The following is a 22,172-nucleotide window of genomic DNA, read 5'->3' on the forward strand; positions in this document are numbered from 1 at the left end:
AAAAATACCAGAACATCTAGAAAGGATGAAAAGGGTCCTGTGAAGATGCAGCTTTGTGGTTTTATGTGAAACTAGTCCTTCCACCACTTTTTATATAAACAAAAGGCTTGGAACATAAAAATGTGATCTTAAAGTCCAGTAACTGGTGAGGCCACAAGTACATACTCACAAGCGAGCAGTCCCATGCTTGCAGGTATGACAGGCACCTTACAGCGACATTATCTGTGGTCTCTAGCTAATAGACATATATATATATATATATATATATATATATATATATATATATATATATATAAAAATACATACACCAGAATTTATCACCAAGAAATGTGAGTTTACATGCAAGTAGATATTGGTGACTGCCAGAAGACATCGAGGAGAAGCTAAAAACTAGCAGGTAATCTTCCTGAGATCATTCTGCCATAGACCTTCAAAGTTAATTTAATTAATTATTTAATTTGTATTGCTTCTCCAGGCAAAGTTGAGAAGAATTTCATTTTAGCAAAGATTCCTATTAATATGCTTTTCATATATATGAAATATATATATATATATATATATATATATATATATATATATATATATATATATATATATATATATATATATATATATATATGAATACACATACATATCATACCAGGTCCTTTTGAAATATTCCATCTTTTTGAGCAGATTTCTGCAGAACAACAAAGATGTACTGTCTTAAAGTAATATTATAGACAGATGATTTCTTAATTCTTAATGATGATCTTATAAGAATCCCTAAAATTATGTTAGTAATTATTAAGCTCTTTTGTAATAGGACTGCTATTAAATCTTTTCTGATGTCAAAACTGCAATGAGGACTCTGCCAGTCTTCAAGTGTCATGAGTTAGTTGTTCCTAAGATAGCAAGCAGGCATCTACAACTGAGGGCACATTCCAAAATACTGTAAAACAATTAACCATAGGTCATAAAAAGGAAATAAACTATTTACCGTAGGTAAAAGAACAGAAGATTGACTGGCTTAATCTATACAAAACTACAGTGATAACCTAGTTATGGTCTTTAACTCTGCATGAGCCTGTAGAGCTAGTGACAGATGAGGAATGTTTAGCCAGATAATTATTCTTAATGGATAAGCATGTAAACATTCTGTGTTGTAAACTTCTTATTCTCTTTAAGATTTGATTTATGTTTGAACTTCTAGTGAACTTTTGTTTAAAAAGGGGGGAATATTTGGAAGGACCTTGAGATCTATTCTCCTAGAAAGTATACAAAGGACTAGGAAGCATAACATTGGAGGGCATAATGTTGAAGAGAAAGCACTTGGGAGCATAGTACTGGGAGTAAGGCATTAGCAGCAAGGACATAACATAATGCAGGAAGAAAGAGGAAAAGTAGAAGGAGAATGCAGAGTGGAATAACATAGAAATTATAAGTATACCTAAAAAATTAAAAGAGCAATATAAAGAATGCAGAGGGAATGAGGAAAAAAGAAGCTGCAGAGAGCAGAAGGAGCTGGCAGGCTTCTCTTTTCCATGGGGACACAAAGGGTATTTTCTTAATAGCAAGGCAGGCTTAGTCTTATTAAAGAAAACAAAATTATCTTCTTACAGATTTATACTGAATTTATTTAGCAATAAAAGGGAAGAACTTTTTCTCTGTGCATTACAGAAAGATTAGAGTAATTTTTCATCCAGAATGAGGGAGTTCTTTTTGCAGTGGTGCCTGGTCTTTTGCTCCAATATATATGTAAGTATGGATGTATGTAGTAAGTATGTAATTGTGAGATAGTATGAAGCTTGGCACAAGTGCTTTGAATTAAAAAGAATAAATGTATATGCATGAATCTGTATATGAAAAATCCACAATTTATGTGAGTTTAATCTATATTTGCTTGTGTAAAATTTTTTCTGTATACAAGCTTGTAGACTCTGCTCTTGGATCAAAAGAAGTTTGTTTCTTGCTCCAAACTTACCCCCAGCCTGACAAGCATGAGGAACCTAAAAAAGAAGGAAAAATCTCTAGCAATTAATTCTTTACTTTATTAAAATAGGGATTCCTCAGTCCCTCCCACTGTCTATTAATGCCTGTCTATTAATGATGAAGAACTAAATGCCAGAGACTAAAGTTTCTGACATCGAAGGAATTCAAGCTGATAAGGTAGAGTAGAAAGGTGAATTGGACTTAAGATGGGTAAATACTTTATAAGGTACAGCAAAAATAAATATCTCATAAGACCAATTCTACCCCAGAACACTGCCTCAAGAGGAACCAAAACAAAGAAGAATAAGCAGGAGTGGCAATAGCAACCAGCTACAACTCCAACAGGTGACACTTGGAAATATTATGCCAGTTCAAGGGTTATATAAACACAAGTGAATGTATATATGCATATATGGCAGGTACCACACAGCTTCAGGAAAGTTCAATCTTAAGTAAAGTCCAGATAATAAAGATGTTTAGAGACGGAAAATACAGCCATACAGGCTGGTTCCTGGGTGAGGACAGCCTGGATGAGTCAAACACCAGTCACAAATGTCCCTGAGTTCATTTGGATGAAGAAGCATTTGAAAATTGGGGATAATGGAAATGGACATCCATGTTCATACACGCAGTATATGAAACACTTGAAATTTAAACACTACCTGGATGAGTTGTCATTATGTAATTTGCATCTTACACAGCCATCATATGACTACAGTAGCACAGAACAGACAGGGAGATCTCATGTGTTATGATGTGGAGGCTACAACTCAAATAAAAGAAAAACAACTTAGAGGCTACCAAGGTACTCAGTATGAAAACGGACAGTGCTTGGACATGTCCACTTTGGAGTATGCCCTAAGGATTCGATGTACGCTCAGTCTAAATGCTCTTACAATGGTAACTTGAAAATGTGTCTGACCTTTAGATCAGTAGAGATTTTGGTGAGGACCTCTACTTAGAATGACATTGTCATCGGAGTGCTGCAACCTAGAAACTCTGACTACTTAATTACTCTTTTTATTTTTCTTTTTTTCTTAGATACTCTGTATTTACAATTGAGATGTTATCCCTTTAAACCTTCCCACTCCCACCCTTCTCCCCCTCCATTTGCCTTCAGAAAGGTGCACTCCCTCCTAATCACCCTCTCCACCCCACTGCCTTGTCATTCCACTACATTGGGAAATCATGCCATCCCTGGATTGAAGCCTCTTCCCACATTGATGTCAAACACCAGTATCTTCACCTACATCTGCAACTGGATCAATAGGTCCCTCAATGTGTGCTTAAAGTTTGCTGTTTTAGGCCATGGGAGTTTGGGAGGGTTTGGTTGGTTGATAATGTTGTTCTTACCATGGGGTTGTAACTCCTTTCAGCTCCTCCAGTCCTTTTTCTTTAGCACCTTCATCGGGGTCCCTGTGTTCGGTCTAATAATTACCTGCAAGCGTGCTCAGCTGTATCTATATGACTCTAACATACTCCCTGAGGAGGCATCAATGTCCGGTTCCTGCCAGTAAGTACTTCTTGGCATTAGCAATGGTGCTTGGATTTGGTGGCTGCATATGTGGTGGATCCCCAAGGGAGGCAGCTTCTGAATGCCCTTTTCTTCAATCCCTGTTCCTCTATTTAACTTTGCACGGACTCCTCCCATGAGTGGGAGGGACTGAGGAATCCCAATTTTGGCTTTCCTTCTTTTTGAGCTGCATGATGTCTTTGAATTTTTTCTTGGGTATCCAAAGGTTTCTGGGACTAGTACCTGCTTATCAGAGAGGGCAAACCACCTGTGTTCTTTGGTGATTGGTTTCCTCACACCCAATTATTGTTTAAGGCAAAACTCTACATCTGTCTTACTGATCCTATGCCTCTCTCTGCCACATTCTATAGCTGTGTTGGTGTGCAAGCTGGTGCACAGCTCCTGAGCATTTTCAACATGAAGAGACACCACGCCATATGCATAGAGCCATATGTGTAAAGACATCCACATAAAAATATATGTGTAATACAATTTTGAAAATTAGTAGGGACCGCAAGGGGTTAGCAACAGGCGAACATCCTGTCACTTTCGCAAAAGCAAATGGTGTGGCAGAGATAATCCAGCTGAGAACGAATTTGTCCCACAGAATAGGGAGATAACAGGTGTGACTGTCAGGTCCAGAGGCCTAGGTGCCACTCACTGCCAGGCAGCGTCCCACTTCCTTTCTCCCACTACCCCAGGAATGAAGGGACCGGTCAAGACATGAGGTCATCCGAGCTCACCTGGGACCTGCCTTTTCAGCCCACATACTGACTAGCCTTTTCTTCAAAACACTCACTCACTCACTCACCCAGGTTTTCAGATGCTCTGGACACACCCACATGATGACCAATTAGCCTACAGTGTCTAAAGGCTGCCTCTAGAGCAACACAAGCCATGAAGCCCTGAAGGAACTCCTGAGGTTGTGGAGAAGGAATGAGCTAGTCTAAGAGAGAGCCTAGGCTGAGTGTCTGGAACAACAGGAAAGCAATGGCCTGAGCATTTTTGACAAACAACCTCTTTATTTCTCTGCCACAAGAGGTGATGAACGGGCCCAAAAGATACCCTGGACACTGCCTCTGCTCCATGAGGAAGCAACAAAGTATATCCTTTCGTTCAACTGTGGGAAGATGGGTACACCCCAAAGAAGGGTTCTAGGTCATGCTGCTGGAGAGAATTAAGGCGAGGCACAGGAGAAAGCTGAACCACCCCAGACGCACAGCTCTGGAAATAACCTCCTCCTCAATCGCCATGTCTGGTATCAAGTCCCTCTCCACATTATTGGGTCCTCCCTCATTGCAGACTACGCTCCCACAGCACAAGACGAAATAGAAGCCATTGTTGGTTTTAATTAGTTTAGGCAGTGGTGGAGGCAAGAGCTCTTTATACACAAATGGGCATTCCTTTGTGCAGTCCTTGTAGACAAAGAGACTCCGAAGATTCTCACCTACAAAAGAAGCCATGAGGAGAATTACCACCTTCAAAGTTTCACTGCAAACCCACCACCAGGGCCAACCACCAAACTAGCTCCATGCCACACACTCTGAAGCATGCCTGTCAACAAGCATGCTAGTAAGCAAGATGGCCTGACAGCTCGGTACTAACATCTACACTTCCGTTTCTTCTTTCTATGCATACTGCCCCCATTACATCTTGCACTGTCCCTCCCCAGTTGACTTCTTAGATTCAGGACAGACAGATATGCAGATGAAATATCCTGTTCACTTTGGGCTCTGCTGTCACCTTAAGTGTTCCCCAATGAAACAGTGACAAGTAGCTATGCACTCTGAGACTCCAGAGAGGTTGCACAGGAGTGTCCATATTCACGACCCCAAGTGAACTTCTTGCCATCCCCCTGCCTGGCTTCCCAAGCTCTGGCATCTATGCACAAAGCTCTGAAGGGCTGTGGGGGAATGGTGGAGGGAAGGAGGGCAGGGAGAGGGATGGGGGATGGCGAGGGAGGGATGGAAGACAGACAACTGACATGTTTTCCACCGCAGATTATATGGCTTATTCAAAGCAAGGCTCCAGACACAACAAGACTGCCATCATCAGTGACTCAGCCCACAGAGTTTCCTGTCATGAGCCCCACTGAGCACACCCTGCTGGGACTCCTGGACTGAAGGCTTGAGGCCTTGCTGCTGTTGCTGCTCCTGCTGGTGCTGGTGGTCCCCCTTGTACTCTGCAGCCATGATTTAGTTCCTCTTCTGTGGAGCTCACCCGGACTACTTTAAAATTCCCAGCCCTGAGTCTTGTTCTCTCCAGACATCAGAAGGGTCTTGCAGTCACAGACCACATAGCTGCCTGCCACACACAAACCCAGTGGTTCTTGGAAGCTGAACTTTAGCTCTGTCAGGGCTCTCTGCTCACTTTGATAAGTCCTCTCTTGGCACATCACCCAACTCCTGATGTTTCCTTGTCCCAGGTTGGATTCCTTGTCTACTGGGCTGCCTAGAAAGGTTCTTTCCTGGCAGCGAGCAGGCAGTTCCTTCCTGCACAATTTGGAGCACAGTTGTTCTGCCACGAAGAAATGAGTCCACATAGCTCCATTTGTGAGGACCATCTGTCGATTCAGTGAACCCGTGGCAAGTGTGCACATTTGCCCATTCCTGTGTCATTGGACTCATATGGTGACTTTCATTATTATCTGTTGCAGAGGTGCGCAAGTAAAGCCAGGGGAAGGGGCAATCGAATCCCTCGCCTACCCCTGAAAAGAAACTGTCCTTGTACAAATAGCAATATGTGATCTAGGGCTACTTCGTCCCAGACAGAGGCACAAGCACAGAGACTGTTGCTATCTGCTCCTTTCCAATGTTCTTCCGCCCTCGACCTAGAGACATAATGAGTTGAGACTCTGCAGTGTCGCATCTAGACACCACAGGCAGGGAGGCAGGGTGTGTTTAAAATGGTAGGATGAGAACTGCTATATGGCCGGCATGTTGGAAATACTTTTCCTTTCCCTGGACATTCCACAGTGTGGTGTCCAGTGGCTATTTGCACAGATTATTACCTGATGAACATGTACTGATAGTAGTTACAATTTCATGGCAACCTTTCCTGACACCTCCACAGAAGATCACTGCTCTCTGAAGTGATATTTATTTTGCATGTGTGTGTACCCCTAGCTTTGCCACCTCAGAAGGCAGGAATCACCTGAGGAACAGAGACACCTCAGTGCTTGACCGTGCCTAGCTGGAGTGTATGGTGGTTTGAATGACAATGGTTCCCAGAGGCTCATATGCTTCAATATTTGGTCCCTCTTCCCCACCACCCTTGGTAGAACTCTTTGGGAAGAATTAGAAGGTGTGGCCTTATTGACATAGGTGTGTCACTTGGGGACAGGCTTTGAGATTCCAAAAGCCTAGCACCTTCCAAAGTTAGCTCTGTCTCCTGCTTGCAAATCTATGTGTGAGCTCTCAGCTGTTCCATCTTCCATGCCTTCTCTCCACCATTACAGACTCTAACCCTCTGAAAACATAAGCCCAACTAAATGCCTTATTTAGAAGTTGTCCTGGGCATGCGGTCTTATCCGAGCAATGGAAAAGTAACTAATACAGGATGTGACTGCACAAGACCAGAAATCAACACGTGTGCAAAGGTTCCCAAAAGCTGAACCAGAATGTCTGCCCACGTCTATAGAGAGACCCTCAGGCCAAAGGCCTGGAAGGGGCAACAGTAGTCTCAATCCCTGGATATCTAGGGCCTGTTGACTGTCAACCTACCACCAACCACATGTTCTTGGCACCATGAGCCTCGATCAGTTTGAGGAGCTGCCAGGAGAGTGGTTGATCTGGCTCCAGAGTGAACAGACTGACCCTGCCCACTAATATTGTACAGAGAGGCTCATTCTTTCTACCTGACCAAAATACAGATACTCACGTACGGCAATTGTTAGACAGCGTCTGATCTCCATAGAACATTCAACGACTTTGTTGGAACATGAGAAGGTGTTGCTGACTGAGCATCTCTCGCATCTCTGTTGAGGAACCCCTCAAGAAGGAAAAAGCAGTGTTGACTTCTACCCCAAGAAGCCTTTTTGCCACTACACTCCCACTCACTCACCCCACATCTCCACGGAAGCTCACCAGTGTGCTTCTCCACACTAGCCACACCCCAATGCCTGCAGAGCTCAGATCTTGGCATGGTGTAAAGGAAGAGAGCTAGGCCAGCTCCAAGGATAGCCATGGGCCCACCCCAGTCTTTTCCTTGTTCTCAAAGTCCGGTCACAGGTAACACAGCTGAGCCCTTCAAAGCAGTGCATCCCGGGTGGAATGGTGACCACCCAGCTTACCATAATCCTCCAGGGCTTCTCTGGTCTCTGCACCTGCTGTCCCTGCCCGGGCAGTGCTATGGCCAGATGCTCCCTCAGGTCTCCTGGTCAGCAGCTCTCTATGGGAGCCTCCCATCCATTCAACCCTGTTGAATCTCAGGGGTATCCTGGAGTCCCAAGTTAACACAACAGTCTGGTGAACCCAATTCCACACAAGACTTCCTATAACTTGAGTCCACTCTAACTGGATTCTCCTGACATCTGACACACTGGGAGTCTTCGGACTATACTTACATCTATGCCTGGGCTCGATGGCATTGGCCAAACCAAGAGTACTGTTGTCCATCCCAGTTTTATTGTTGACAGTGGTATCCACCCATGGGAGACCCAGCAGAATTAGCAAGAAGAAAGGGAGCATCATTTCCAACAGACAGGTGAACCTGAAAGTGAAGAGAAGCCTGCCCCCCGTCAGTGAGGGTCAGGCTCCTTGCTCCAGGTCCTTGTCTCCAGAATCAGTTCACTGAGGACTCATCCCTGGCCTCGGCCTCTGCCTCGACAGCCTGCCCTTGTGCTCCTCCCACAGGAGCTTCAGGTCCTTGCCTATCCCATCCTGCTCTGTCCTGATGGCTCTGCCAGCTCCCCCCTACTAGACCTTCTTGCTTCCATGGACATAGTCTACATCCTCCCTTCCTAGCCAGTCCTCACTACCCTAACTTTGGATTTGGCTACCATACCCTTGTTAGAAACCTTTCCCCATCTTCCCGCTTCCCCATCTAGACTCATCCTGCTGACTGCCCTGAGTTTCCCTCATAGAGCTGCCCCACTGGGCTGGAGCTTGTCATCTCATATCCGGAGCTTGGCTTTTTCATTGGGCTTCTAAAGTACTCTTCTGGAATGTTCCAGGCTAGTTACTCAAACTCTGATAGCAACTCTGATCGGCAGGCCCCACTGGCCTTGTCTGTGCTCATGGGGATGTTTTAGAAGGCCCTTCCCGAGGAAGATGGGCAACAGCCTCCTTCTGCAGACCATCCTGAAGACTGTCCCCCATGATGGGCCTCTCTCTGTGCCTACCCTCCCTCTTTCAGGCTTCAATCTCTGGAGCACCATTCCCCTCACTCAGGACTCTGACTATCACTCCGAGTGAATCACCCAAGCCTGAAACTTCTCACCAAGTATTCCTCCTGCAGGGCTCTGAATCTTGATTGTTGCCACCCATCGGGCCCTGCACTCTCTTGTTGCTCCTCCTTCAAGGCCCCTATCTGGGTGCCTCTGCTCTAAGGCTACCTTCTCCTCCCCTCCCCCACTAAGGATACCTTCTATTGGAGCTCTGCTCCTAGGCTCTGATTATTTATCTCTGACCATCTCTTGGTGCCCTTTCCTCAGGCCGCTGAACACAGTTCTGCCTTTCTTTCAAGCTTCTCACTGAAAAGAAAAGGCTGACAATTTCCCATCAACCTAGGGGCACCGAGTAACCCCTCCCCTCCAGGAGAAAGAATGTTTCAATCTTATCCAGCCATAGTCCCTGGAATGTCTCCAGGGCACCAAGCAGCCCTTCCTCCCAGGAAGAAGTGCCCCAACCTTATCTAGACACCTGCTCCTATTCCGGCACAGTTTAGCCCCTGGAGTATTGGCCGAGAACCCCCAATGAAAGTCAAGTCCCGGCAGCAGCCAATCACATTAAAAGTCCAAAGACCCCAGCAATGCTTGCATACCTAATCACCATTGCTGTAGCCCATCCTTTACAAAATGTATAAAAACTGTACTAACGGGAAGTTCAGGGTTGCCTCTCCTCTGGATGTAGGCCGCCCCACTGTACTGGACTAATTAACCTCTTGCTTTAAATCAATCCCCGATCTCTCGTCTCATTCATGGGTACCTCAAATAGGTAAGACTCAATTTGGGTCTTACATCACCAACACCACTCCTTCAGAGCCCCAACCCTGTCTTGGTGCCCTACTTCTCTCTTTCTCTTTGTCTTTGTCTTTCTCTATCTCTGGGTCTCTGTCTCTGTCTCTCTCTCTGTCTTGTTCTTTCTCTCCCCTACCACAGACTTCCAAACCTCTTTTAGAGCCCTTCTTTCGGGGTTCTGACTCTATTTGGTGCTTCCTTGAATACCTAAAACCTTTTTGGAGCTACTCCCTTGGGGATCCAACTTTGTGTTGGTGCCTCCTCCTCAGTGCCCCCTAATTCTGTTTGCTGCCCCCCTCAAGGCTCTATCACTCTCTTTGATGTCCCTCCTTTGGGGTAACTAGCTCCCTGCCCTCAGGGTTCAGATCCTCCTTTTTCAACCTTGCCTCTGGGCTCCAACCATCTTTTCCAATGCTTTCTTTAAGACTCTTAAGACATCTCTTGGCGCACCTACCTCAGGGCTCTAATTTTGTCTTTGGGACCTGCCTTTGTGTCCCCGTGATACCTCTCAGTCAGAGTTTTAACTCTCTTGGTGCACTTCTCTCGGGGTTCTGAGCCTCCCTTATAACCCCTCAGCGCTCCAACGGTCTTTTAGTGCACTTGCGCAAAGGCGATCACTCGGTCTTGGTTCCCTGCTTCCAGGTCCGACCTGCTTCCAGGTTCCGACTCCCGCTCACGGGTTCTTCCATCAGAACACCCAGCAAGGACTACAACCCTGAAAAAAAGGACATGGGAACCTTGAGGGAAGAACACCAAGGGGCAGGAGTCGGAACCTGGAAGCAGGTCGGAACCTGGAAGCAGGGAACCAAGACCGAGTGATCGCCTTTGCGCAAGTGCACTAAAAGACCGTTGGAGCGCTGAGGGGTTAGAAGGGAGGTTCAGAACCCCGAGGGAAGTGCACCAAGAGAGTTAAAACTCTGACTGAGAGGTGCCACGGGGACACAAAGGCAGGTCCCAAAGACAAAATTAGAGCCCTGAGGTAGGTGCGCCAAGAGATGTCTTAAGAGTCTTAAAGAAAGCACTGGAAAAAATGGTTGGAGCCCAGAGGCAAGGTTGAAAAAGGAGTATCTGAACCCTGAGGGCGGGGAGCTAGTTACCCCAAAGGAGGGACATCAAAGAGAGTGATAGAGCCTTGAGGGGGGCAGCAAACAGAATTAGGGGGCACTGAGGAGGAGGCACCAACACAAAGTTGGATCCCCAAGGGAGTAGCTCCAAAAAGGTTTTAGGTATTCAAGGAAGCACCAAATAGAGTCAGAACCCCGAAAGAAGGGCTCTAAAAGAGGTTTGGAAGTCTGAGGTAGGGGAGAGAGAGAGCAAGACAGAGAGAAACAAAGACAGAGACCCAGAGATAGAGAAAGACAAAGAGAAAGAGAGATGAAGTAGGGCACCAAGACAGGGTTGGGGCTCTGAATGAGTGGTGTTGGTGATGTAAGACCCAAATTGAGTCTTACCTATTTGAGGTACCCATGAATGAGACGAGAGATCGGGGATTGATTTAAAGCAAGAGGTTAATTAGTCCAGTACAGCGGAGTGGCCTACATCCAGAGGAGAGGCAACCCTGAAATTCCCGTTAGTACAGTTTTATACATTTTGTAAAGGATGGGCTACAGCAATGGTGATTAGGTATGCAAGCATTGCTGGGGTCTTTGGACTTTTAATGTGATTGGCTGCTGCCGGGACTTGACTTTCACTGGGGGTTCTCGGCCAATACTCCAGGGGCTAAACTGTGCCGGAATAGGAGCAGGTGTCTAGATAAGGTTGGGGCACTTCTTCCTGGGAGGAAGGGCTGCTTGGTGCCCTGGAGACATTCCAGGGACTATGGCTGGATAAGATTGAAACATTCTTTCTCCTGGAGGGGAGGGGTTACTCGGTGCCCCTAGGTTGATGGGAAATTGTCAGCCTTTTCTTTTCAGTGAGAAGCTTGAAAGAAAGGCAGAACTGTGTTCAGCGGCCTGAGGAAAGGGCACCAAGAGATGGTCAGAGATAAATAATCAGAGCCTAGGAGCAGAGCTCCAATAGAAGGTATCCTTAGTGGGGGAGGGGAGGAGAAGGTAGCCTTAGAGCAGAGGCACCCAGATAGGGGCCTTGAAGGAGGAGCAACAAGAGAGTGCAGGGCCCGATGGGTGGCAACAATCAAGATTCAGAGCCCTGCAGGAAGAATACTTGGTGAGAAGTTTCAGGCTTGGGTGATTCACTCGGAGTGATAGTCAGAGTCCTGAGTGAGGGGAATGGTGCTCCAGAGATTGAAGCCTGAAAGAGGGAGGGTAGGCACAGAGAGAGGCCCATCATGGGGGACAGTCTTCAGGATGGTCTGCAGAAGGAGGCTGTTGCCCATCTTCCTCGGAAAGGGCCTTCTAAAACATCCCCATGAGCACAGACAAGGCCAGTGGGGCCTGCCGATCAGAGTTGCTATCAGAGTTTGAGTAACTAGCCTGGAACATTCCAGAAGAGTACTTTAGAAGCCCAATGAAAAAGCCAAGCTCCGGATATGAGATGACAAGCTCCAGCCCAGTGGGGCAGCTCTATGAGAGAAACTCAGGGCAGTCAGCAGGATGAGTCTAGATGGGGAAGCGGGAAGATGGGGAAAGGTTTCTAACAAGGGTATGGTAGCCAAATCCAAAGTTAGGGTAGTGAGGACTGGCTAGGAAGGGAGGATGTAGACTATGTCCATGGAAGCAAGAAGGTCTAGAAGGGGGGAGCTGGCAGAGCCATCAGGACAGAGCAGGATGGGATAGGCAAGGACCTGAAGCTCCTGTAGGAGGAGCACAAGGGCAGGCTGTCGAGGCAGAGGCCGAGGCCAGGGATGAGTCCTCAGTGAACTGATTCTGGAGACAAGGACCTGGAGCAAGGAGCCTGAACCACACTGATGGGGGGCAGGCTTCTCTTCACTTTCAGGTTCACCTGTCTGTTGGAAATGATGCTCCCTTTCTTCTTGCTAATTCTGCTGGGTCTCCCATGGGTGGATACCACTGTCAACAATAAAACTGGGATGGACAACAGTACTCTTGGTTTGGACAATGCCATCGAGCCCAGGCATAGATGTAAGTATAGTCCGAAGACTCACAGTGTGTCGGATGTCAGGAGAATCCAGTTAGATTGGACTCAAGTTATAGGAAGTCTTGTCTGGAATTGGGTTCACCAGACTGTTGTGTTAATTGGGACTCCAGGATACCCCTGAGATTCAACAGGGTTGAATGGATGGGAGGCTCCCATAGAGAGCTGCTGACCAGGAGACCTGAGGGAGCATCTGGCCATAGCACTGCCCGGGCAGGGACAGCAGGTGCAGAGACCAGAGAAGCCCTGGAGGATTATGGTATCCTGGGTGGTCACCGTTCCACCCGGGATGCACTGCTTTGAAGGGCTCATCTGAGTTACCTGTGACCGGACTTTGAGAACAAGGAAAAGACTGGGGTGGGCTCACGGCTATCCCTGGAGCTGGCCTAGCTCTCTTCCTTTACACCATGCCAAGATCTGAGCTCTGCAGGCCTTGGGGTATGGCTAGTGTGGAGAAGCACACTAGGGAGCTGCCGTGGGGATGTGGGGTGAGTGAGTGGGAGTGTAGTGGCAAAAAGGCTTCTTGAGGTAGAAGTCAACACTGCTTTTTCCTTCTTGAGGGGTTCCTCAACAGAGATGCGAGAGCTGCTCAGTCAGCAACACCTTCTCATGTTCCAACAAAGTCGTTGAATGTTCTATGGAGATCAGACGCTGTCTAACAATTGCCGTACGTGAGTATCTGTATTTTGGTCAGGTAGAAAGAATGAGCCTCTCTGTACAATATTAGTGGGCAGGGTCAGTCTGTTCACTCTGGAGCCAGATCAACCACTCTCCTGGCAGCTCCTCAAACTGATCGAGGCTCATGGTGCCAAGAACATGTGGTTGGTGGTAGGTTGACAGTCAACAGGCCCTGGATATCCAGGGATTGAGACTACTGTGGCCCCTTCCAGGCCTTTGGCCTGAGGGTCTCTCTATAGACGTGGGCAGACATTCTGGTTCAGCTTTTGGGAACCTTTGCACACGTGTTGATTTCTGGTCTTGTGCAGTCACATCCTGTATTAGTTACTTTTCCATTGCTCGGATAAGACCGCATGCCCAGGACAACTTCTAAAATAAGGCATTTAGTTGGGCTTAAGTTTTCAGAGGGTAGAGTCTGTAATGGTGGAGAGAAGGCATGGAAGATGGAACAGCTGAGAGCTCACACCTAGATCGGCAAGCAGGAGACTGAGCTAACTTTGGAAGGTGCTAGGCTTTTGGAATCTCAAAGCCTGTCCCCAAGTGACACACCTATGTCAATAAGGCCACACCTTCTAATTCTTCCCAAAGAGTTCTACCAAGGGTGGTGGGGAAGGGGGACCAAATATTCAAGCATATGAGCCTCTGGGAACCATTGTCATTCAAACCACCATACACTCCAGCTAGGCAAGGTCAAGCACTGAGGTGTCTCTGTTCCTCAGGTGATTCCTGCCTTCTGAGGTGGCAAAGCTAGGGGTACACACACATGCAAAATAAATATCACTTCAGAGAGCAGTGATCTTCTGTGGAGGTGTCAGGGGAGGTTGCCATGAAATTGTAACTACTGTCAGTACATGTTCATCAGGTAATAATCTGTGCAAATAGCCACTGGACACCACACTGGAAAATGTCCATGGAAAGGAAAAGTATTTCTAACATGCCGGCCATATAGCAGTTCTCATCCTACCATTTTAAACACACCCTGCCTCCCTGCCTGTGGTGTCTAGATGCGACACTGCAGAGTCTCAACTCATTATGTCTCTAGGTCGAGGGCGAAAGAACATTGGAAAGGAGCAGATAGCAATAGTCTCTGTGCTTGTGCCTCTGTCTGGGACGAAGTAGCCCTAGATCACATATTGCTATTTGTACAAGGACAGTTTCTTTTCAGGGGTAGGCGAGGGATTCGATTGCCCCTTCCCCTGGCTTTACTTGCCCACCTCTGCAACAGATAATAATGAAAGTCACCATATGAGTCCAATGACACAGGAATGGGCAAATGCGCACACTTGCCACGGGTTCACTGAATCGAAAGATGGTCCTCACAAATGGAGCTATGTGGACTCATTTCTTCGTGGCAGAACAACTGTGCTCCAAATTGTGCAGGAAGGAACTGCCTGCTCGCTGCCAGGAAAGAACCTTTCTAGGCAGCCCAGTAGACAAGGAATCCAACCTGGGACAAGGAAACATCAGGAGTTGGGTGATGTGCCAAGAGAGGACTTATCAAAGTGAGCAGAGAGCCCTGACAGAGCTAAAGTTCAGCTTCCAAGAACCACTGGGTTTGTGTGTGGCAGGCAGCTATGTGGTCTGTGACTGCAAGACCCTTCTGATGTCTGGAGAGAACAAGACTCAGGGCTGGGAATTTTAAAGTAGTCCGGGTGAGCTCCACAGAAGAGGAACTAAATCATGGCTGCAGAGTACAAGGGGGACCACCAGCACCAGCAGGAGCAGCAACAGCAGCAAGGCCTCAAGCCTTCAGTCCAGGAGTCCCAGCAGGGTGTGCTCAGTGGGGCTCATGACAGGAAACTCTGTGGGCTGAGTCACTGATGATGGCAGTCTTGTTGTGTCTGGAGCCTTGCTTTGAATAAGCCATATAATCTGCGGTGGAAAACATGTCAGTTGTCTGTCTTCCATCCCTCCCTCGCCATCCCCCATCCCTCTCCCTGCCCTCCTTCCCTCCACCATTCCCCCACAGCCCTTCAGAGCTTTGTGCATAGATGCCAGAGCTTGGGAAGCCAGGCAGGGGGATGGCAAGAAGTTCACTTGGGGTCGTGAATATGGACACTCCTGTGCAACCTCTCTGGAGTCTCAGAGTGCATAGCTACTTGTCACTGTTTCATTGTGGAACACTTAAGGTGACAGCAGAGCCCAAAGTGAACAGGATATTTCATCTGCATATCTGTGTGTCCTGAGTCTAAGAAGTCAACTGGGGAGGGACAGTGCAAGATGTAATGGGGGCAGTATGCATAGAAAGAAGAAACGGAAGTGTAGATGTTAGTACCGAGCTGTCAGGCCATCTTGCTTACTAGCATGCTTGTTGACAGGCATGCTTCAGAGTGTGTGGCATGGAGCTAGTTTGGTGGTTGGCCCTGGTGGTGGGTTTGCAGTGAAACTTTGAAGGTGGTAATTCTCCTCATGGCTTCTTTTGTAGGTGAGAATCTTCGGAGTCTCTTTGTCTACAAGGACTGCACAAAGGAATGCCCATTTGTGTATAAAGAGCTCTTGCCTCCACCACTGCCTAAACTAATTAAAACCAACAATGGCTTCTATTTCGTCTTGTGCTGTGGGGGCGTAGTCTGCAATGAGGGAGGACCCAATAATGTGGAGAGGGACTTGATACCAGACATGGCGATTGAGGAGGAGGTTATTTCCAGAGCTGTGCGTCTGGGGTGGTTCAGCTTTCTCCTGTGCCTCGCCTTAATTCTCTCCAGCAGCATGACCTAGAGCCCTTCTTTGGGGTGTACCCATCTTCCCACAGTTGAACGAAAGGATATACTTTGTTGCTTCCTCATGGAGCAGAGGCAGTGTCCAGGGTATCTTTTGGGCCCATTCATCCCCTCTTGTGGCAGAGAAATAAAGAGGTTGTTTGTCAAAAATTCTCAGGCCATTGCTTTCCTGTTGTACCAGACACTCAGCCTAGGCTCTCTCTCAGACTAGCTCATTCCTTCTCCACAACCTCAGGAGTTCCTTCAGGGCTTCATGGCTTGTGTTGCTCTAGAGGCAGCCTTTAGACACTGTAGGCTAATTGGTCATCATGTGGGTGTGTCCAGAGCATCTGAAAACCTGGGTGAGTGAGTGAGTGAGTGTTTTGAAGAAAAGGCTAGTCAGTATGTGGGCTGAAAAGGCAGGTCCCAGGTGAGCTCGGATGACCTCATGTCTTGACCGGTCCCTTCATTCCTGGGGTAGTGGGAGAAAGGAAGTGGGACGCTGCCTGGCAGTGAGTGGCACCTAGGCCTCTGGACCTGACAGTCACACCTGTTATCTCCCTATTCTGTGGGACAAATTCGTTCTCAGCTGGATTATCTCTGCCACACCATTTGCTTTTGCGAAAGTGACAGGATGTTCCCCTGTTTTTAACCCTGCTGGACCCTACTATTTTTCAAAATTGTATTTTTGAGATTTATTTTTTCCACACCCACATATATTTTTATGTGGATGTCTTCACACATATGGCCCTATGCTTATGGCGTGGTGTCTCTTCACGTAGAAAATGCTCAGGTGCTGTGCACCAGCTTGCACACCAACACAGCTATAGAGTGTGGCAGAGAGAGGCATAGGATCAGTAAGACAGATGTAGAGTTTTGCCTTAAACAATAATTGGGTGTGAGGAAACCAATCACCAAAGAACACAGGTGGTTTGCCCTCTCTGATAAGCAGGTACTAGTCCCAGAAACCTCTGGATACCCAAGAAACAATTCACAGACATTATGAAGCCCAAAAAGAAGGAAAGCCAAAATTCCTCAGTCCCTCTTAGAAGGGAGAACAAAACACTCATGAGAGGAGTCAATGCAAAATTAAATAGTAGAACAGGCTTTGAAGAAAAGGACCTTCAGAAGCCGCCTCCCTTGGGGATCCACCACATATGCAGCCACCAAATCCAAGCACCATTGCTAATGCTAAGAAGTACTTACTGGCAGGAACTGGATATTGATGCCTCCTCGGGAAGTATGTTAGAGTCATATAGATACAGCTGAGCACGCTTGCAGGTAACCATTAGACTGAACACAGGGACCCCGATGAAGGAGCTAAAGAAAGGACTGAAGGAGCTGAAAGGAGTTACAACCCCATGGTAAGAACAACAATATCAACCAACCAAACCCTCCCAAACTCCCATGGCCTAAAACAGCAAACTTTAAGCACACATTGAGGGACCTATTGATCCAGTTGCAGATGTAGGTGAAGATACTGGTGTTTGACATCAATGTGGGAAGAGGCTTCAATCCAGGGAGGGCATGATTTCCCAATGTAGTGGAATGACAAGGCAGTGGGGTGGAGAGGGTTATTAGGAGGTATTGCATCTTTCTGAAGGCAAATGGAGTGTGGGGAATGGGAGCGGGAAGGTTGAAAGAGATAAAATCGCAAATGTAAATACAGAGTATCTAAGAAAAAAAGAAAAATAAAAAGAGTAATTGGGTAGTCAGAGTTTCTAGGTTGCAGCACTCAGATGACAATGTCATTCTAAGCAGAGGTCCTCACCAGAACCTCTACTGATCTAAAGGTCAGACACATTTTCAAGTTACCATTGCAAGAGCATTTAGACTGAGTGTACTCGAATCCTTAGAGAAGACATCAAAGTGGACATGTCCAAGCACTGTCCGTTTTCACACCGAGTACCTTGTTAGCCTCTAAGTTGTTTTTTCTTTTTCTTTTTCTTTTTTCTTTTTTTTTTTTTTTTTTTTTTTTGAGTTGTATCCTCCACATCATAACACATGAGATCTCCGTGTTTCTTCTGTGCCACTGTAGTCATTATACGATGGCTGTGTAAGATGCAAATTACATAATGTACAACTCATCCATGTAGTGTGTAAAATTCAAGTGTTTTGTATACTGTGTGTATGAACATGGCCATTTCCATCATCTTCAATTTTCAAATGCTTCTTCCTTCAAATGAACTCAGGGACATTTGTGACTGGTGTTCTGACTCATCCAGGCTGTCCTCACCCAGGAACCAGCCTGTATGGTTGCATTTTCTTTCTCTAATAATTTTTATTATCTGGACTTTACTTGAGATTGAACTTTCTTGAAGCTGTGTGGTACCTGCCATATATGCATATATACATTCACTTGTGTTTATGTAACCTTTGAACTAGCATAATGTTTCCATGTGTCACCATTTGGAGGTGTAGCTGTGAATATCTGCTTTCACAACAACTCACTTTTCCATGTGGTAACTCTAAGAGCCTGTACATTTCTTACCTGGGGACCACACACCATGTTTCTGTAGGCTGCCTTTCACAGCAGTCAGCATGAAGTGCTCTTCTTTTTGCCTCAGCAGCTGCTATACCCTAGTATCACATTTTCATGTTCCTCTACTATATATATTCATATAGAAATGTCGGAGAGGTGCTCTCACCAGGAAAAATGAAAGAAAAAGGAAAATATGCCATGTTTATAAGAAAAGAAGCCTGCTATTCCCAGGTCCAGAGAATACATGGTAAGGTCTCCTAACTATGACAGTTTCTAGTATATTGGTCTTCTTCATGCCAAAATTAAAAGCAATATAAGACAAACAGGAAAAAACCCACTTAGCCCTCACCTTAAAGAGAGTAAGAGATAGTTTATTTGGAGCCATTTTAGTTACCATGTCCACGGAAGACAGATTTAGGTCATCCAAAATTTCATGTTTCAACATGGAATTAGTTTCATGAAGGTTTTATTATCTTATAGAACAAAGGAAGTCACTAATGAAGGCAAGTTTAAAACACTTATATGGGTAGTGCATAAAGGTGCATATAGCCAGATTGGGGAAGAAGCTTTTCTGCATTCCCAAGATTTTCTCTGTTAACATTTTTGGCTTTGTGGGTTGGTTTGCTAAGTTAATGGAATCCAAGGTTTCTATTCACCACAGGATATTAGTTCAGACACAAAGGTGGTCAAGGTTATGTTCTTTTAGGGGTGAAGGGTAGCTGAAGATGTAGTAATTTGCTTCTGGAGCTACAACATTCAAATTCTCTTCATAACTGCAAGGTCGTTTGTTTTAGTGTATGTGTGTGTGTGTGTGTGTGTGTGTGTATTTGTTGGTTGTTTTGTTTTTATGTGTATGGATGGTTTGCCTGCATGTATGTGTATACACCATGTGTGTACAGTACCCGTGGAGGTCAGAGAGGGTGTCAGATCCTTTGGAACTTAAGTTACAAGTCATTGTTAGCTACCATGTGGGTGCTGGGATTTGAATCTTGATCCTCTGGAAGAGTAGCCAGTGTTCTTAGCCTTGGGCCCTCTAGTTTTAACCAGTCTTCGCTGACACAGCTTCTCATACTACAAAGTAAGTAACTTTGATCACTGTCTTCTGTCTGCTCGCCAGCATTCCGCACATAATATGTAATTTATTGTTTTATGTTTACTATTCATATTTTATGTTTAAAAAGTTCATATGAATGGTAAGACTTATGATCAGTCCTAAGCTCACAAAACATTTGCCACGTGGATAGTGGTAGAACATGCCTTTAATCACAGCACTAGGGAAACAGAAGCTCGTGGATCTCAGGCTGGTCGACAATGTGAGTTGCAGGACAGTCAGAGCTACACAGAGAAACCCTGTTTTGAAAAACTAAACAAAACAACAGCAACAAAACCAAAAAAATAAATAAATTAAAAATTACCTATTTTAAAGTAAGTGCATTGGGTGCTTCAGAAGTGACCTCTTGAGTTTTGTGTTTTTAAATATAATGATTTTATTCATACAAATTATAAAAATTTCTAATTGATCAACAAGTGCAGGGCTATCACATGTAGCTTTTGTACCCTTTTTGGTAACAAGATAGTTTCATATTCCAACATTATTTAGTATCTCTCATATGGCCCTATCCTGAAAACTGTGGCTTGGGTGCAACTTCCTTTTAATCGGGTCATATGTTCATTTGCTAATGTCACTAGGTCTCATATTAAAATTAATTTAAGAGGGTCAAATGTTAAAAAATAACAGAATTGTCTGGTTCATGCCACCAGTCGATACTAGTTGACACATACTAACTTAGTACAGGTAATTTTAACTTTCTTGTGGTAACATCAATGAACTCAGACTTAAAAGGCTTTGAGATGGTGAGAGATGAAATGGGCAGGTTGAGATTTACATATTTAAAGCTATGCGGGGTTTGTCTGAGCTGTGCCTTGAGTGTCACACAGAGGTCATCATATTTGGTAAGTATGATAAACAGTAATATGTGTCATAAGACCTGGACACTGCTCTGATTACAAAGTGCTCTGTGCTTGAATTTAAGCCCTGTGCATATGTATATGCGAGAATACTTGTCCATGTATATCTTATTTTTAAACTTCTCTTATTTTATATGTGCAGATGGTTTGTCTGTGTGTATGTCTGTGATCCACATGTATTCAGTGGCTAGAGTTTTCAGAATGGGGTGTTGGTCCCTTGGGACTGGAGTTATAGATATTTTTGAGCTGCTCTATGGGTTCTGGGAACCAAACCCATGTCCTATGGTAGAGCAGCCAGTGGTCTTAATTGCTGATCCATCTCTCATTTCCTTTCATTCAGGTTTCTGACAGGAATGTAACAGTGTGTCCATATGAGAGAAAAGCAAGAACACGGGGAGGCTCTGGTCTCTGTGTCCGACCTTGTTCCCTGCAAGGAGAAGCTGGGCAAGCCTCCTTTTAATAAACATGCAGCTCATATCACTGATTTGTGCTGAGGAAATAGTCTGTGTGTGTGTTTCTTCCCATTGACGTGGAAGTCATTTTAGAGCTACCCAGGAGCTATAGACAAGTACAAAGATTTTACCCTATCATTTTTTTGCTAGTTTTCTCTGGAGCTGACATCTCATGTAACCACATGGTGAACACAGAAAGGTGAATTTTGATGGGCTGAGGAAATGGTACAGTTTGTAAAATGCCTGTCATGCTATCATGAGGTGTGAGTTTGGACCCCCAGCACCTGAATACAAGCTGAATATGGGGTGGGTGAGTCGATATCACTCACTGGTTGGGAGTGTATTCTGGGCTCAGTGAGAGACCTTGTCTTCAATAAATAAAGTGGAGAATAATAAAGGCAGATACCCTGTACCCAATTGTGTCTTCACATGCATGCACAAATGTTAGTGCTCTCATGCCCCTTCTATACAGTGATACTAAATGAATCATAGAACTCAATTATCTTCATCCATTTCCAGTGGCGTCCATTAGTTTTACTTCTAGGATCCAACTCAAGATAACTCTTGTGTATATCAATGTATGTTGTTGGACTCTCCTGAGTGCTCTGACTGACACCTTAAGTTTCTGCTCCAGTATTCTGAAGCATATTAATCAATGTGGACTCATATGGAGAGAGAACACTACAAAAGTGAAGAGTCAGGGATTATTTTGTATTTAGAGCGTGTGCATGTGCATTGGAGTGCGTAAGTGCATGTGTGTGTGTGTGTGTGTGTGTGTGTGTGTGTGTGTGATGTGCTCATGGATTTTTTTTATTGTTTTACCAAGAGAATTGTTGTTTTCTCTCCTTCTCAAAGTCATTTTTCTTCCTTGCTATTTATTTAGATGTTTGTGATGGGTGTCCAATTAGTTCAGAAGGGGTTTTCATATCCTTAAGGGCAAGAGGTACAGACTGCTGTAAGCGGATTTGCCTAGTTTCTGGGAACCCAGAGCCGAGTCCTCTACAAAAGCAGCAAGTGCTCTTAACCACTAAACCAACTCCCCAGCCCTTAAAGCGATTCTTATGCTGAAGGCTTTAAAACCCTATACTAAATATTATAAACATTTTCTATTAATTCAACAATTGGATTTGGATTGATCAATGGGTGGATTGATTCTTTCAATGCAAAAACAGATCTG

General features: G+C 45.3%; 1 protein-coding gene across 1 annotated transcript; it reads right to left on the minus strand.

Moving 5' to 3' along the window:
* Positions 1-4,638: 4,638 nt before the first annotated feature.
* GML (glycosylphosphatidylinositol anchored molecule like) lies at positions 4,639-8,175 on the minus strand (the record flags this gene model as incomplete). Its single annotated transcript, XM_080939441.1, has 2 exons — positions 4,639-4,931; positions 8,049-8,175. The coding sequence occupies 2 exons, from the start codon at positions 8,173-8,175 to the stop codon at positions 4,639-4,641; spliced, it is 420 nt and encodes a 139-aa protein (XP_080795567.1).
* Positions 8,176-22,172: the final 13,997 nt, after the last annotated feature.

Source organism: Micromys minutus, assembly GCF_963924665.1.
Source record: "Micromys minutus genome assembly, chromosome: 27".
Classification (NCBI taxonomy): domain Eukaryota; kingdom Metazoa; phylum Chordata; class Mammalia; order Rodentia; family Muridae; genus Micromys; species Micromys minutus.